The sequence below is a fragment of the Geospiza fortis genome, unplaced genomic scaffold, assembly GCF_000277835.1.
Source record: "Geospiza fortis unplaced genomic scaffold, GeoFor_1.0 scaffold229, whole genome shotgun sequence".
NCBI classification, from domain to species: Eukaryota; Metazoa; Chordata; class Aves; order Passeriformes; family Thraupidae; genus Geospiza; species Geospiza fortis.
The window spans coordinates 4,670,999-4,687,146 of record NW_005054357.1 but is presented as its reverse complement, the minus strand read 5'-3'; the positions used below and the strand labels follow the sequence as shown (position 1 = coordinate 4,687,146).

General features: G+C 42.7%; 1 protein-coding gene across 1 annotated transcript in view; it reads right to left on the bottom strand.

Moving 5' to 3' along the window:
- Positions 1-973: 973 nt before the first annotated feature.
- PLA2G4A (phospholipase A2 group IVA) overlaps positions 974-16,148 on the bottom strand; it is a 52,116-nt gene continuing 36,941 nt past the window's right edge. The window contains exons 9-16 of the mRNA XM_031059189.1: positions 15,131-15,268; positions 14,698-14,790; positions 13,263-13,334; positions 11,267-11,518; positions 6,575-6,759; positions 3,551-3,746; positions 3,188-3,345; positions 974-2,394 (exon numbers count right to left, since the gene is read on the bottom strand). Of these exons, the coding sequence (XP_030915049.1) occupies positions 2,260-2,394; positions 3,188-3,345; positions 3,551-3,746; positions 6,575-6,759; positions 11,267-11,518; positions 13,263-13,334; positions 14,698-14,790; positions 15,131-15,268 (1,229 nt within the window). The 3' untranslated portion in view covers positions 974-2,259. The remainder of the gene's footprint in view (positions 2,395-3,187; positions 3,346-3,550; positions 3,747-6,574; positions 6,760-11,266; positions 11,519-13,262; positions 13,335-14,697; positions 14,791-15,130; positions 15,269-16,148) is intronic.

The window sequence follows — 16,148 nt, the reverse complement described above, 5'->3', positions numbered from 1 at the left end:
TGCAGGCCCATTCCCTGCCAAAACGGGTTTTCTTCTCACCAACACAAAGAGGCCGAGGCCACCGCTCAGAGCTCCAGTGCTCCCCAGGTCACTGGGATTTATACCGAGCATTCCCTCTGCTGGCAAAGGAAAGGGCAGGCAGAGATTTCCAGGGCCCATCCCAGCACTGCAGCCTGCCCCAAGATCCCAAGGAAGAGAAGGTCAAGGCCACCCTCAGTGCTGGGTGTCCCAGAGCCCACCAGAGATGTTTTCCAGAACTGTTTTCCAGAGCCCACCAGAGATGTTTTCCAGGGCCCATCAGAAGTGTTTTCCAGAGCTATTTTCCAGAACACACTAGAGCCAATCTCCAGAAAACACCAGAGCTGGTTTCCAGACCATACCAGAACTGGTTTCCAGGGCTGTTTTCCAGAGCCCACCAGGGCTGGTTTCCAGACCATACTCAGAGCTGTTTTCCAGGAACTGAGCTCATCCCCAAGGCTTCACCCCCTTCACCAGTGCAGCGTGGCACTTCCCTGTCCTTCAGGCATGAAGGATCTCCCCTGTGCTGCCCCTGCAGTAATGTTTGAAGCCTGAAATAATTCATTTTCTAAATCTACCTTTTTATGCCTGCCAGGGATCACAGGCTGGGTTGGGAAAAAATACTGTACACACAAAGCAGAAGAACCTGGATTAAAGGGAGGGAAAATGAGAAACAAAGGGTTACATTTCTAGGTATGGGGAAACTGTGTGGTTGGTGTCACATTGTGTGTCAGAAGAGGGGTTTTCCTGCATTATTATTCTCCTTCCACATTACTTTTAATAATGTCTAAGGAACTTCCCTGCTTTATAAGGAATCCAAGATTAAAGGTAGCAAAGACTCGTCCCATGCACTGTCAGTCTTGTGAGCTGCCCCTCAGCATCAAGCTGCTCTACATCTCTTCACAAAAAACTGAAAATAGCCCACAAATTATCAAAATAAAACTGTCTGAAAACAGCAGGTGACAAATATAGTTTTATTTTTTATCATCTGTAACACTGTGATAATATAAACTGTATAAAGCATGATAAAACTCTTCCATGAAACAGAGTAGGTACATATAAAATAAAAAATACAAATATTACCAAAAGGAAAGACGACATTTAAAAGAAAATATTACAATAATATAATGGTACCAGTTCCTTTCTGTATTCCAGAATTTATGGAAAATGTTTAAATTATGCAGCACTAAGATAAGTTATTTTTATTTTCTTTGTTGATTTTAAACATGCACTAACTCAAACAGAAATAAAACCTATTGATCAATACAGGAAATGTTATTTAACCACAGAACTTTGCATGTAGACTTGGACCAACCTAGGCTAGTGGGAGGTGTCCCTGCCCATGGCAGGGGGTGGAATGAGATCTACTTTAAGGTCCCTTCCACCCCCAACCATTCCACAATTCTTTGGTACAGCGGCTGTTAAGAAAATGCATTGTAATTATTTCCCTTCCCAGGGATTTACTGACTTTAGCAATTAAAGTCTTCCGAGGTGCAGCTGCATTTTCTGTGCATTTGCAGAGTTACAGCAATACTGGTTGAGATGGTACTAAAATAACCTCTGTCTATGCACAGTGTTCCATTAATCAAAGTATTAAGAATATATTTTTAAAATAGCTCCTAAGGCTTCACATTCTTACCTGGGCATGTTCTACCAATCCCCAGTAAACATTGCCACTGTCCCTTTACAGAAGTGTGTTGTTTTAATCGTGCTCAAATGCAAAATCATTGTCAATTTATGAAGAAACATTCAGGTCAGAAATACAGAAACTGACAATAATTTAACATATGGCTGCAAGTAGCTCAAGAGTTCAAGCAATGTAATTTTGAGGATTAAATAAGAAAATATCAGAGGTTTAGTTTTTTGCTGAGTGGTACAGACATTCTCATATAGCAGTAAAGTGGATTTCAATTTTTTTCTAATTCCATCTTACCCTTCAAGCTATGCCCAGTTTACATCAATTAAAATTCAATTACCCCCCCAAAAGAAACCAGTGTTTACAATTCTGTAAGAAAACACAAAGACACTGAACCCAACAATCCACAGTTTTAAAAACGAGGATCTCAGCCTACTGAAATGTTTTTAGCTCCCAAAAAAGCAGTACAAAATGCATTCTCAAGAAGGCGTTCTCAGGAGTGTCGCACAGCCCTGTGAGGAGCAGGGATGCTCCACTCAAGTCCTTTTGCCTGCAGTTCCAAAGGCAGGAGCAGTTTCTGGGCAGGGCAGGGCTGGGCACAGCCTCTACGTGTGGTTGTTGTTGTTGAGGTTGCTTTTGTTGAAGAACCTCCTGGCCTCCACGCTGCTGAGGGACACGGAGCAGCGCGAGGGGTTCTGCTTCCTGTACTCGATGCTCTCCATCATCGCCTCCTTGATCACCTGCAGCCAGCAGCAAAGCTCACTTTGAACACTTTGGAATGCACAGAAACAGCCCCTTCTCCCATTAACAGCTGCTGCTCCCACTTTTAGCTCCCCTCCATCACTGAGCAGAGGGATCAATGAGTTTTAGCACAAACAGTATTTCCTGAGTGTATAAAATACTGATTTTAATGTGGTTAGTAAAAACATGAGGGAGGCCACTAACACTGAAAAAGTCACACAAAAACACACAGTATTTAAAGAACCCCCAGTGAAACCCAGAAGGGTAAATCCAAACATTGAGAAAATCCGTATTTCAAGGATGTAGAAAGTAATTATTATGCTGAGAAAGATTAAATCTTCACTTTTAAATCCTTTGTGCTGATGTAACAAGTTTTCTTCACTATATTGATTAAAACCCCTCTATCTTTATCTGGGATGATCATTACACTTGTCACTCCACAGATATTGGGATCATGATGTCATGTTTCACCAACTATCAATTACAAATAATTGTTACTGAGTTAGCTGATAAAAACATTTCCTTCAGAGGAAACTTCTAGTATCCTTTTTGTCCAATTAGACAAATAAAACCTGAGTATCAAGTCCTGCACATCTTTAACAGTGTCCTTTGCTCAGCTATCCTGAATAGCTTGGGATGGTAAAATGGCAAAACCAAGGCAAGAACCGAATGAGAAAATCAGGCAAACACTGAGGCAAAGCCCTGTACCTTCTGCAGGGCAGATTTAGGGCTTTCCTCACATCACCCACATCCCCCTGTAACAATCCAGCCCCTTTAACCCCCCATACTCACATCCATGTTATTGAGGGTGTTGAACTCCATGAGGTCATGGAGCCTCTTGAAAGCCTCATTGGGATACTGGAAGTTGAAGGTAGAGAAAGGTGTGTCTGGATCATCAAAAATATCAAAGTCTGCAAAATCCTTCTCTTCTTGTGTTTCTCTGGGAACACCTGCACAGGACAAATACAAAATTCCATCCAAATGTTAGGGCTGAGGATTTATTACCTTATTTTTAATGGCTCCTTTCAATTAATTCCCTAAGGACTACAGACAAAGCTGCTCTGAGTTATTTCAGAGGCAAAACATTCCTAGTACATAACCACAAAGTGATTCCAGAGGAATAGGTGGATTCAGCATCAGGAATTGTGAGCTCACCTGGAGCTTTGTACTTCCTGAAGTCGATGTTGGCCAGCACGAAGTGGATGATGGTTGGACAGTCCTTCTCCGAGGAGGTGTCCTTGGGCTTGAAAACATAGCACTCCTTCATGCCCTCCCTGTCAAACACGTTGGGATCTATCTTGGGGAAAGGAAGCTTGTTCATTTTGGCCCATTTTTCAGCCAGCAGGATTTCCTGGAAAGAGGAGAAAGACTCAGGTGGCACAAAAGCTTCCACTGCAAAGTCAGGAGTTTTGCAGAGACAGGGATCATGTGGGGTGGTAATGTGATCCATAAATTATTAAATCTCCAATATAAGAATGACATGGAGGGAGTCCAGAGGAGGCACCAGGATGGTCAGAGGGATGGAGGAGCTCTGCTGGGAGAAAAGGCTGAGAGAGCTGGGATTGTACAGCCTGGAGAGGAGAAGCTTTGGGGAGACCTCACTGTGGCCTTCCAGTGCCTGAAGGAGCTGACAGGAAACATGGAGAGAGACAATTTCCAAGGGATGGAGTGACAGGACACAGGGAATTGTTTCCCACTGGCAGAGGGCAGGGATAGATGGGATATTGGAGAGAAATCCTTTCCTGTGAGGGTGGGGAGGCCCTGGCACAGGGTGCCCAGAGAAGCTGTGGCTGCCCCTGGATCCCTGTGAGCATTCAAGGCCAGGCTGGATGGGGCTTGGAGCAGCCTGGGCTAGTGGAAGGGGTGGGGTGGGATGAGGTTAATGTCCCTTCCAGCCCAAACCACCCTGTGGTTCTCAGGATTAATCAAGTGGATCTCAGCAGGACCAAGGGAGCACCTCACTCACCCTGCCCAGGCTCCACCACCTGCCACATGAGTCACAGGAAGGAACGTGGTCTGCCCCAGAAAGCTGGGGGTGAATTTACAGAGCTGACAGTGAGGGAAAAGCCATCCATAATTTTACTTTGCAAAGCAGTACCAGTGCTGTGGCAACCACTGAGAGCTCCTAAACACTTGCTGTACACATTGCCACACACTGTTGTACTCAGAATTAACCCCCCATGCTCAGGGGCCTCTCAAAGCACACCGTGTGAAGAGCTCTGGAAAACAGGCTTCTTTTTCCTCATGACAACCCAGTAAACAAGATAATTTGTAAATAATGACTCAAAAGCATGTAATGAGGGTGTGTGAGAGGGAGGAGAGAGAAGGTTAAACATCTTTAATCTTGGTTTTCAATGAAATAGGAGCCTTCTTTGGACGGCTGTTTTGGATACGCAAGAGATTAAGAGATAGTGGGTGTAAAATGGTAAACCAAGGCTCGAGTCACTGAGTAAAACATTAGAGTGCTACCATAGATACAGGCCCACTTCTGAAGTGGCATTTGCTCTCTGCAATGCACCAATGGGACAGAACTGGTTCCTGTCCTGTGCCTCAGGAATACACCTGTGTCTGCCCCAGCAAACACCCACTTGTGCTCCAGAAAGAATTCCCTTCAAGAGAGGCTTCTGGAAAACCTGAGGCATCATCGAATTTTCCCACAATTTTTTATCATGTTAAGGATTTTTTTTGCATTTTGAAAATGATGGTTTAGAGAAAAACCTTCAGGATGCCACTTGAGTGCTCACTAATCTCTCCACGTTCCCCAAAACAACCCAGAAAATTGCAGCTGACAAAGACAGAATGCTAAGGGTAGCAGGGGTGACCATATACAGCCTTTTGCACAGACTCCACCTGTGGAATGTTAAAAAAGGGAGGGAAAAGATGTTTCAGAGACAATGGCAGTGCTCTGTCAGCAAATTTAGCTGCTGGGACAAACACTCTTGACAAAAAAAAAAGAGATACATTCTTATGCAAACAGAATATTAAAGGAAAAAACAGACTCTGGGATTCAGTCATTTAAGGAAAAAACAAAGGATCTCAAGCACTACAAAGACTTCTCAGTACTCTATTCTCCCCAGTAGCCCCAAGAAACATAGAGATTACAGGAATTTCTCCTTTTTATTCTCCTGTAATTTGGCTGTGCAGTTGGCAGCACTGTTCTCATGCTTATTTTCCTACTGCTGTTGCTTTCTAATGTTTTGGGGGTTTTGTCACTCCATAACAGCTGAAGGAAAAGAATTCTCCATTTGTTGTAACTAAAATTTGTCTGTAAAACAACAAGGAATGCCAGCTGTTTCTCAAACAGGAATGTTTTCTGAGTTCCCTTAAAAATCATTTTAAAAATCCATTTGGGTTCGAAATAAATAATGCCTCTTTTTTGAGGACGGTAGAATTATTCCTGTTGGGAAAGACCTCCAAGATCAAACAGATCAACCAAATCCCACCACACCCACTAAACCACAGCACCAAGTGAGAACAGCAGTCTCTGAAATGCTGCTTTTTCTGTAGCAGTTACCAAAAATGATCCATGTGAAGGCTTTGGGATCAGCTGGAGCTGTGTGGATGTGCAGGTGGTACAGACTGACAGCTGTGCTTTCCACACCTGCTGCAGAAAACAGCCATGGCACTTACTCCCTGTTCTCCTGTTGCTGTTTTGCTCTGGTCTGGATGGATTTAAGATGGATGGATTCAAGATGGATTTTAAACCAGGATTATCCTGGTGAGATGTAAATGAACAGTTAGCCCTGATTCCAAAAGGTTATTTATTTAGCAATCCTGAGATGAGGCATTTCTGCAAGATGCTGACACGAAACCATCCATTTACATCACAGCACACAGAGGAGAGCAGCTGGGTGGAGGGAGAGTACGGCAGGGAAAATGACTTAATTGTTTAATTCTGACAGAAAATAAAACTCTGCAATCAGTGCCAAAGCAAAACTTCCATAAAAACAACTGAGCTCCTGCTTCAAAGCAAGTTCATGATCCCTCTTTGTGCCAGCTGCCTCATGGAAGGCATGTAAACAGGAACTGAGGCACAGGGCAATATTCTGCCTTGACGTGGAATAAAATATTCCAAAGCTGCAGATACAACAGCACCAAGGCCTTTCTGGGACCATGTGGAATAAACGTGAGTCACCCTAAACCCCTGAATGCAGGAAAGGAAGGGCCTGTGTGACTTACTTTGAAAGGAGGGCTGGAATCACTTGGCCTGGCTGAGAAATCAAAGGAGATGATGAGATCCACACCTCTCTGGGGCCTCAGGATGAGTGGGTAGGGCAGGTTATAGGTCAGCCCACTGTCCACAATGTGGATCTTCTTGCTTTTCACATCCAGGGGCTCATAGATCCTCTCAAACTCGTCAGGATCTGCATGGAACATGGAAAAACCAAACCAAGCAGGGACAACTGAGTTAAGAACTGAAGTTCTGATGAGCTTTCCAGTGTCTCCCCAGGTTCTGGGGACAGCATGGAACTTGAACTGCACAGTGTATCCCAGGTAAACACACCATGAATTCAAGTGCAACTAAACCTCTTACAACTGGAGAATGAGGTGAAAAGCCAGAACTGGAAGGGCCCTCAGGAGGTTCATGAGGTAGACCCAGAGGAGGTGAACAAAGGGGACAAACGCCCAGGTTTGATACCAGCCCTCCCACCTTCACTCCATCATCCCAAACAATCCATACACAAAGGAAAAAGCTTATGGGATGTCAAGAGACATATGGGGGTGTCAGAGGATGGTCCCAGACTCTGTTCAGTGGTGCCAGTGACAGGATGAGGAGCAATGGCCATAAACAAAAACACAACAAGCTCCACCTCAACACAAGGAAGAACTTCTTGGAGGGTGCAGAGCCCTGGAACAGCTGCCTGGCCCAAACCTATTCCCCCAGGTTCCCTCCCAACATCCTTCCCAGCTCTCCCAAAAGTACCCAAAAATCCTCAATGTGGCTCTGCCCTCCTGTGACACTCGTCTGTGCCTGCTTCTGCTCATTAAATTGGGACTATCAAGTCTTGTTTTCCAACCTGCACCAGACCTGATGATCTCACTCTCACCCCTCCAGCAGAGAAATAGTGACCCATATCCATAATTCAGGGACTGGACAGAATTCCCTGTCAGCCACTTGCTGCTGGTGCTGTCCCAGTGTGGTATCCACCACTCTTTTCTCTAAGCCCAACCTGATGATGTTTCCCTCTAACCCCAACATTCCCTCAGGTACAGCTCAGGAAAAACCAATCCATTTTTCCGGGGTGTCTTCACACTTGTCCAGGTCTCTGGACACAACTGAACTATCCCTGCTGTACTTAAAAACTTTTCCCCTGGCAGTTTTTTCTTGTTCCAGACCTTACAAATACTTCCAGTGCATGGTTTTGCTTTTTAACAAAAAATCTAATTCTCATATCTGTAGAGGGCAGTGTAATGTAAGGAATGCTGGAGAGAAAAATATAAAAATATCATTATTTCTGCTACAATTGAATTTCCTGGTACCTACTTATTGACAATGATAGTAAACTGGGGAAAAAAGGTTATTTTTGAAGCAAAGAAAATCTATCAAAAATAATTCTAACTCTTGTCCCTGTCATTTCAGAAGCAGTATGTTGTGAGGACCAAACAAAATCTTAAAACAGATTATTTTCTTTTTATATTTCAGCTGTTGTTTATAAGATGTTCCTTTCCTAAATAATAAGGCACCATTTCCCACTATTTGCCTTGATTTCTAAAGGAGAGAACACTTTTAAATCATTGCCTATTGCTAAAGGGCTAAGTGTGTTTATAAACCTATTTTAGAACCAGATATATTTCATAATCGTGAATTAGCATAAATGAAAGAAAATGTATCAGTATTTATCAAATTCATCACAACTTAAAAAAAAAACAGTAAAAAACCCACACTGACTACAGTTCCCTTTAGCACACATAGATCAATTTGGTTTTCCTCTTCTTGTTTAAAGACAGCAGGTCAAACACAATTTAACCCTTGTTCTCACTAGAACGTCTAAGGAATTGAAAAATTATTTTTGTTAAAGTTTCATCTTTTCTTATGTTACAAAAATTGAATTTGAAAGATCCTTTAATCAAGAACAGCATCAGCTATAACAGTGTTTTGATGGGAGTGTTATTACTGCCACACAAACTTCCTCCCAACACTGAAGATTGAGATGGATCCTATTGCTTACAGCCCTCATGACCCTAAAATCAAATTTATCAAAATAATCTTACTATATTTTAAAGGAGAAAATGTCTTCATGCTGTCAGTAAATTTATAGCAGCCATATAAATGGGTTTTAGCAATCACAGTCTTCATAGAACCCCAGAGCCTGGGACATGAATTTTCAGCCTTTTAGGAAAGATGAATTCCTATTACCAGCACCTTCCAGTCCCTCAAACAGCAAACTGGGAGAAAATGGGAGGATGTGGCACGTGGGGACAGGGTTTAGTGGCAGTGCTGGCTTGGTGGTTGGACTTGATGATCTTAAAGGTTTTTTCCAGCCTTAACAATTCTGTGGGTCTGTGTTTACCAGCCCAGCTCCATGTTTAGCCAGTTAAGTCCTGTCAGCTTCCCAGCAATGGGATACACAGATATTTGTTAGGAAATAAAGAGGGCACATCCTAGAGACCAAATTTGCCACAGATGGCAGCTCCAGTGGGAGGAGGGCAGTTCAGAAGGGCATTTGCTACTGACGTCCATCCACTACAACTGTTTCCATAAATACTGAAATAAGGAAGCAGGGATTAGGGGTTATTTTTCCCCATTGTTATGCACTTGGCATTTTCTCAAATTGTTCTGGTGTGTTGTAACATCAAGAAAAGAAACAGAACAACTCAGAGTTCACAATGAAATCACTCCTGATGAAATAAGAAAATGTTTAGCATTATCTCCACAAATAGAATCTGTGGAAAAGCAAAGCCAGGGGTTTTACTTCCAAACCAAGCAGCTGGGATCTCTGCTGCAGGCACTGCAGACTCTAAATTCAATCCTCAGTAATGACTGTAAGACTGCCCTAGGTCAGCCACAGTTCATCCTCTGCAGAGGGTTTGGGACAGCTGGAGAAGGAAAGTGTTATTGATATCCTTTTTGATTCACTTATTTCTCCTTTGGAGTGTATGGCAATAAAGGAGAGTAAGTCTTAAAGCAATACAGACTTGCCTCTGCACTCAAGCTGACAGGTAAACTGCCAGTGCTAGGAATAAATGTGCACAGCTTAAATGCATCCAGTGCCACAGTAATCTAAGCATTTAAATTTTACACCACAGTCTCCTTTCCCTCTGCACCTCTGGGCTCCTCAGCTCTTCCATATATTAGGAAAATTCACAGTATTAAAATGTGGATACACTCATCACATTACTGAATGATTACATTTTATATTAACTACTGACATTTCAAGGGGTTTTTAACTATTCTTGACTACAATATCGCAACCACTCACAGCTGTCAGATCTGAGTTGTAACTGCAGGTTTATGAATGTGGGCTTTGGCTAACAGCAAAAAACTGCAGTCATGTCAAACTTTTCCCATTTTAACCCACAGAAGTTTCAGGCACTCTAAAGTAATTGTGTCAGAGGCGCAGAGTTCTGTCAAACCAGCATTTTATTTCCATCTAAATCAAATCCCAGGAAGATGACAGTTGATTCTGAAGACTATCCACGTGTCTTAATTATGCAAAATTCTCATCAACTGTCATTTTTTCCAACCATAAATTTCCTACCCACTTTCCTGCCTCTTTTCCAAGTACTATAAATATTAAGATTACCCAGTTGTAAACACCACTGAGATGACAGAAATATTTAGAAAGTGGAGTCCAGATGGAAATTACTCTTCAAGCCCTGCAAGGGCTTTGTTACATTAACAAATACACATTAGAGCACGGCTGCTACTTAAGCTTTTAAATGACATCAGGTATTTACTGTTGCTTAACGAGCAATTGGGACAATCTCCTTCCTCTGCATAGGAAATGAGGGCTGAGGAGAATGGTGCTGTCACCAGGGATTGTTGGTAGGGCTGTGCTGGGAGGAACAGCCTGGAGGGAACACCTCCTTCAGAGAGGTGTAGTGATTCTTTGCTTGATGGATCACAGACTCATGGAATGGGTTGGAAGACCTTGAAGCTCAGGGCCACCCCACACCATGGGCAAGGACACCTTGCACTATCCCACGTTGCTCCAAGCCCTGTCCAGCCTGGGCTTGGACACTTCCAGTGCCAGAAGAACACTGAGAAATTTGCCTTTCACTGAGCAGACTGCAGTGAACACTATGGTTAGGATTTTGGAGCCTTTGCCTAACACAATTATTCTTCACAGCTACTGTTCCACACACCACATCCCTTATAGAGTAAGGGAAGACTTTGAACTTCTTTTGCAAATTCGTATTTTCCTGAAATTCTTATCCTCTATCAGCATTCTTGTTAAAGCCAACATGAAATATGGATGCACCTGCACATCAGGGACCCTGGAATGGGAGTGGTTTGTCAGGTGGGTTCACACTATGAAGAACATGGTGTCAGCAAAGCAAGAATCCATCAGCTGTGCCAGAACAGGAGGGTGAGGCTGGAGATCAGGGAAAGGTTCTTCTCCAGAGGGTGCTGGCACTGCCCAGGCTCCCCAGGGAATGGGCACAGCCCCAAGGCTGCCAGAGCTCCAGGAGGGGTTGGACAACGCTCCCGGGGATGCACAGGGTGGGATTGTTGGGGTGTCTGGGCAGGGCCAGGGGTCAGACTCCATGATCCTGGTGGGTCCCTTCCAAAATTCACTGATTCTGTGATCCTACAAGTGTGTTGCCTCCAGGGGTTTTTCAAAACACAAAGACAGTGGATGAGCTACAAAGGTTTTGCAGCAACTACAACCAACAACCACACACAGCACCAGCGTGCTGGGAACTCACCTGCCACTGCTGCCGGCTCCTCCTCCTCCAGGGACTCCTGGGTGAGCAGCTCTGCCAGAGGGGACAGGGGATAGCAGCTGTTGAGGTTGAGCCCCAGCATGAAGTTGTGCACCTTGCCGGCGCGGCCCTCGCGCGTGTTGAACAGGGCGCTGTCCCCCACCAGGGCCATCAGCATGCGCTGCACCCAGCTCTCCTGGCTGCTCTCCTGCAGCCTCCCCGGGCTCTCCTGCTTGGCCTCAGTGCCCTCCGTGCCTGCACACACAAATGGAAATACCCAGCTGTAGTATTTAAACACAGCAAGTGTAACCTCACCATTGCAGGGGGTATACAATAAAGGAGCTACAATACAAAAGAAAATACAAAAATTCTTTCAACAAGATGATGGATGATGGAGCTTTGAAACAATGATTTCAGAGAAGTGCAGAGAATTCATCCTTTCAACTTCACAGCCCAGTGAAACCTTTCATATACACCACAATAGTGTGGATGTGTCCATCAGGAAAATAGACTGGGAGCATCAAATAACCTGAGCAGGGCTTTCTCTGTAAGCTTAGGGATAGACCTGAGCTGATAAGATCCACATTTGATGTAGACATAAATTCATCTGGATGTGCCTTGACGGCCTTCTCCATCTTTCCTGCCTGTTATAAATCCAGATTTGCTCAGAAAAGCAGAGTTAGTCTGCATAAAGGATAATGACTTAGCACAGGAATTCTAAAATACCTGAAATTATCATTACAGTAAACTGTAAACTACAATTAATATCTGGTTTTAATTAACTAAAGAATACAATGACAGATCCAGACTTAGATGTCTGCAGTTGGAGCTTGTAGTAAAAATGACCTGGACTGGCACTACCCTGCATTCATTCACCTGTCAAAACTTGACTTTTTGGGGTGTTTCAGATAAGAAAATAATTCAAGCTCAAGCTTGATACTTTAAAGCCAGCTTTTAAACTTGCCTCTTTAAACCAGGCTTTAAAGGAGCTGAGTTTTACATAAGTAGCGAGAAAACAAGCATCAGAGAAATCCAACATCTGTCCAATAACATTCTATGGAAGTGAGAAGGATTTCCAATTGGATTTCCATTGGAAGGATTTTCCAAATCCTTCCAATGAGAAGGATTTACAATCCCAGATTTGTTGGTTGTTCACTATGGCTACAAACTAGGAGAGAAATGTGTTTGGTGCTGGCTGTAGTGTTTAAACAGGAAACCCACAAATAAACACAAAACGTGGTACCACCTACGGTTTTACACATAGGGGGAGCTCAAGAAGCAATCACTGAGCTGAGCTGACACAGTTCCCTGTCTCACCATACAGGATTTTCTTTTCTTCTGTAGATCCTGAAATCACAAACAGCTGCATTCTCATCTTTGCTCCACTTGCTAAAAATAAAACTCGATTTTTGCAGGTGAAAATCACCCCAAAAATATAATCAAATACAGAAAGCTGACTAAGACACCAGAAATCTCCAGGTGCTTTAGGTTCTTAGAGGTAATTGTCAACAGAATCTTTTCTTCACACTGCCCAACATTCCTTTTGTGGCTGTGCCTCTTCTGGGCACCTGGATTTGGGCACGGTTACAAACACTGTGCCATGCATGAGGAATTTCCTGTATCAGATGTCATTTGTAAAAGTGCTAGAAGACACTTGTGAATGATGGAAACACACATTAAACCATTCCCAGGTAAATATTTGATCACTAAACCCTTGAAAACAATGAATAGTGTTGGTTTAGGGGGCTGGCAGCAATTCCAAGGTGCCTCTGAGCTCAGCAGTTTGCTGGAAACAGACTTCTGGAGAGCTCTGGCCCAGCAAACCACGTTTTTTGGGATGTATGTGGAATTCCAGACAGGTGAGACAATCACCTGCTGATCAGCTTGAGCAGGAGACATGAAGTGAAGCTCCTGGAGTCTCCTGTTCTCTATTTTGCTGAGCCACACAAAAGCTGATGGGAAAAGGAAACAATGAAATGAAATCTGAGCATTTCCTTACCTTTTGGATGCTGTGACTCATCTTCACTGTCTGAGCTGTCATTGCTCACAAGGTGCTTTAGCCTAATATTTTCTGTTGAAAGAAATGTAAATTCCTTTAAACTGCTGGGGTTTAACTGGCAGAACAGTTAAGAATTTCAAAACAATCTGAGTCATAAAATTCTCATGATCTTTGTAATAGAAAATACAGCTGAAGAAGACTGGGTCTGCTGTGGACATTATAATGAGATCAGCAGGTATTGGATTCAGCCTGCAATTTTTGGGCTGGAAAAGAAGATGCAACCCTAGAGCAGTACCTCCCACTCCCCTCTGCACCACATACCTGACACACTTTATTCACCTTCATTAAAATGTAGATATTTAGCTTCTGTCCTCTCAGTAGCTCCTACTGAACTAGGAAAATGTTACTGTGGTGCCAAGGTGGCACCGGGACATCTCCAGCTCTGCTCCAGACTGAGGTTCAAGTCACATAAATATTTTCACACCTGATCCCACTTCAAAGAGTATTTTTTAAATGATATGTGAAATGAGTCACAGATGACAGATAATATTCTGTGCCTCACTATCTTTCAAAAGCAAACTTTTCCATGATCACAGTTATTGACAGGGATCCTCCATGAGGAGGTGTTAACACTCAGGAGTTGTATCAGAAATAGGAACCTGGAGGTCTCATTCTCATCCACAAAGAAGAGATTAGCAAACAGCTGAATTCCATCCATTAGGAGGCAGACAGAGGTTATTATTTAAAAACTATCTCAATCTACATTTGCTCTTCTTGCTCTTCAGAAAGATCTGGCTGTCTAGGACAATTTATTTATTGGTCAGATCTTCCCCTGTAATGCTGTTTTCTCAACAGGAAACAGAAGTGTGAAAAGTCTTTTATCGTTAACTATATTCTCAGATAAAACTCGATAAAGTCCATCCAAACCAAGCCACAACTCTTTCTTTATAATCACCTTGTCATTTCTGTACCAGGAGTGAAACCAAAACCACTCAATTTGCAAGTAAAGGACCAGATAACCAACAGGCTGTGGTTAGAATTGAGAAATTTAACAACTCAGAGATGAGAAAATTCAGGTGTATTTTGCTAAACCATTTTAAAGCCCAGTGTCGAGAGACTACACAACTAATAAATATTTGTCAGCTTCTGCTCTCCAAAAATCACACAACATGAAGAGAGGATTCTATTAACTACCAGAAAAGAGCTGGATAGATGCATGTGACTTTCAGCAGCTCTGAGTGACCAGAAACAAAAATGAAAGAAAGGAAAGAACATTTCCAGTGCTCTTTCCCCACCTCCGCAGCATCCAGCAATGCCAGCAATTAAAGGTAATTAATTCCACATTCTTAAATGACTACAAGCAGTGCCATCCTTCCACAGAGGGAGAATCTTGCTAGTAATTGCTCTGCATGGTGGAATTATTTACTAATAGTACCTAATTCTTCTTCCATGGTAGGCCCTTTACTCTGAGAATTGGAGACACCAAGGACTCTGTTAAATAATATTGAAAATGCACTGCCCCAGACACCTGAAAGAGAAAAAATAAACAATGAATGGTGATGGGCAAAAGGAAAATAAACTCCACATATCTTAATAAGCACTATTGAAGCAGCTGGTTACTCTCTGAACACACCTCTGAGTTTGGAGCAGGCCAAGTCACAAGCTCAGATGTCCAAATCGGAACAAAAACCCATGGAAATTAGAAATAAATCAACAATGTCAATCCATATCTGTGAAATCTTTCAAATGAATGTCTTCCAACAAACTGAGAGCTCCACTTTCTGTCTCACACTTTGTGTGACTGCACTTAAAAGTCCATGAATTACTGAAATTGCTTTTCTTTTTAAGTCTTTCTGTCACATACTCACCCATCAGGAAATGCAAGGGATTTTCCGCATATTTCTTCACCACTGTCCCCATAAAAAACTTGCTTCCAAACAGATCAGGAGACATGAAAGTGCCATACTTGGCCATTCCAATTTCATATGGACTGAATTCCACCCAGTCTGCAAAGTCAGAAACAAAACTGCTCAGTCAGAAATCTCAGGATGGAGGAAAATGATGGAGAAATGAAACAAGCAAAGAAATTTTAGTGACATGGGAAGCCAAATAACCATTAGGAATATCAAATCAAGGTCAGCGACGTCTCAGCAGGGAAAGAATCCTCATTTCTCTTATCACAATAAATTTTGGTGAAAAGAAAGAGGTTGGAAAACCGGAGGTATAAAAGGAGAGCTCAAAAATGAGGAACACACAGTGACATCTGGTTTTCATCCCCTGAATCAGCATGGTTCCCTGCCACATGTGGGTCTCAGTTCCAAGCTGCTTTTCCTTCACTGCAATTCCACCAAAAACATGGAGAGCAGTGACAGAGGTGGCACAAAACCAATTACTCAACATCCCAAGGGTTGTGAAATATTCTCACAGAGGCATTTGCATTCTACCCAAACCTAAAGTTTCATGGGAAAGCCAGTATCAAAAGGCAAGGCTGAGAGGCAGCTGATAAACTTATCAAATTCAAACACTGCCAAAGATCTCCTTAAAAGTCCATTTTATTGAACAGAGAGCTCAAGAAAAATATGGAATAAGATGTTCAAATGCATTTTCTGATCTTAGCAGAAAATATCAAAAGTGATGTGGATTCTATTGATGGAAGCATTTGAAAATGGATCTTAGCTGACTTGGAAATGCTTTTTTTTCATACCAGTGGAGATGCTTCCATCAGAGAATTCAGTTCAAAAAGGGAGCAAATAAAAAACAAAACATATCTTCTCTTTTTAGCATTTCACCCATTCATCTCTTTCACCTTCCCTATTTTTAGCAGCGGTTGATTTGACTGGAAATAAACCAGGAGTAATTCTGAAAAAGAAAGGTGAAATATACAGC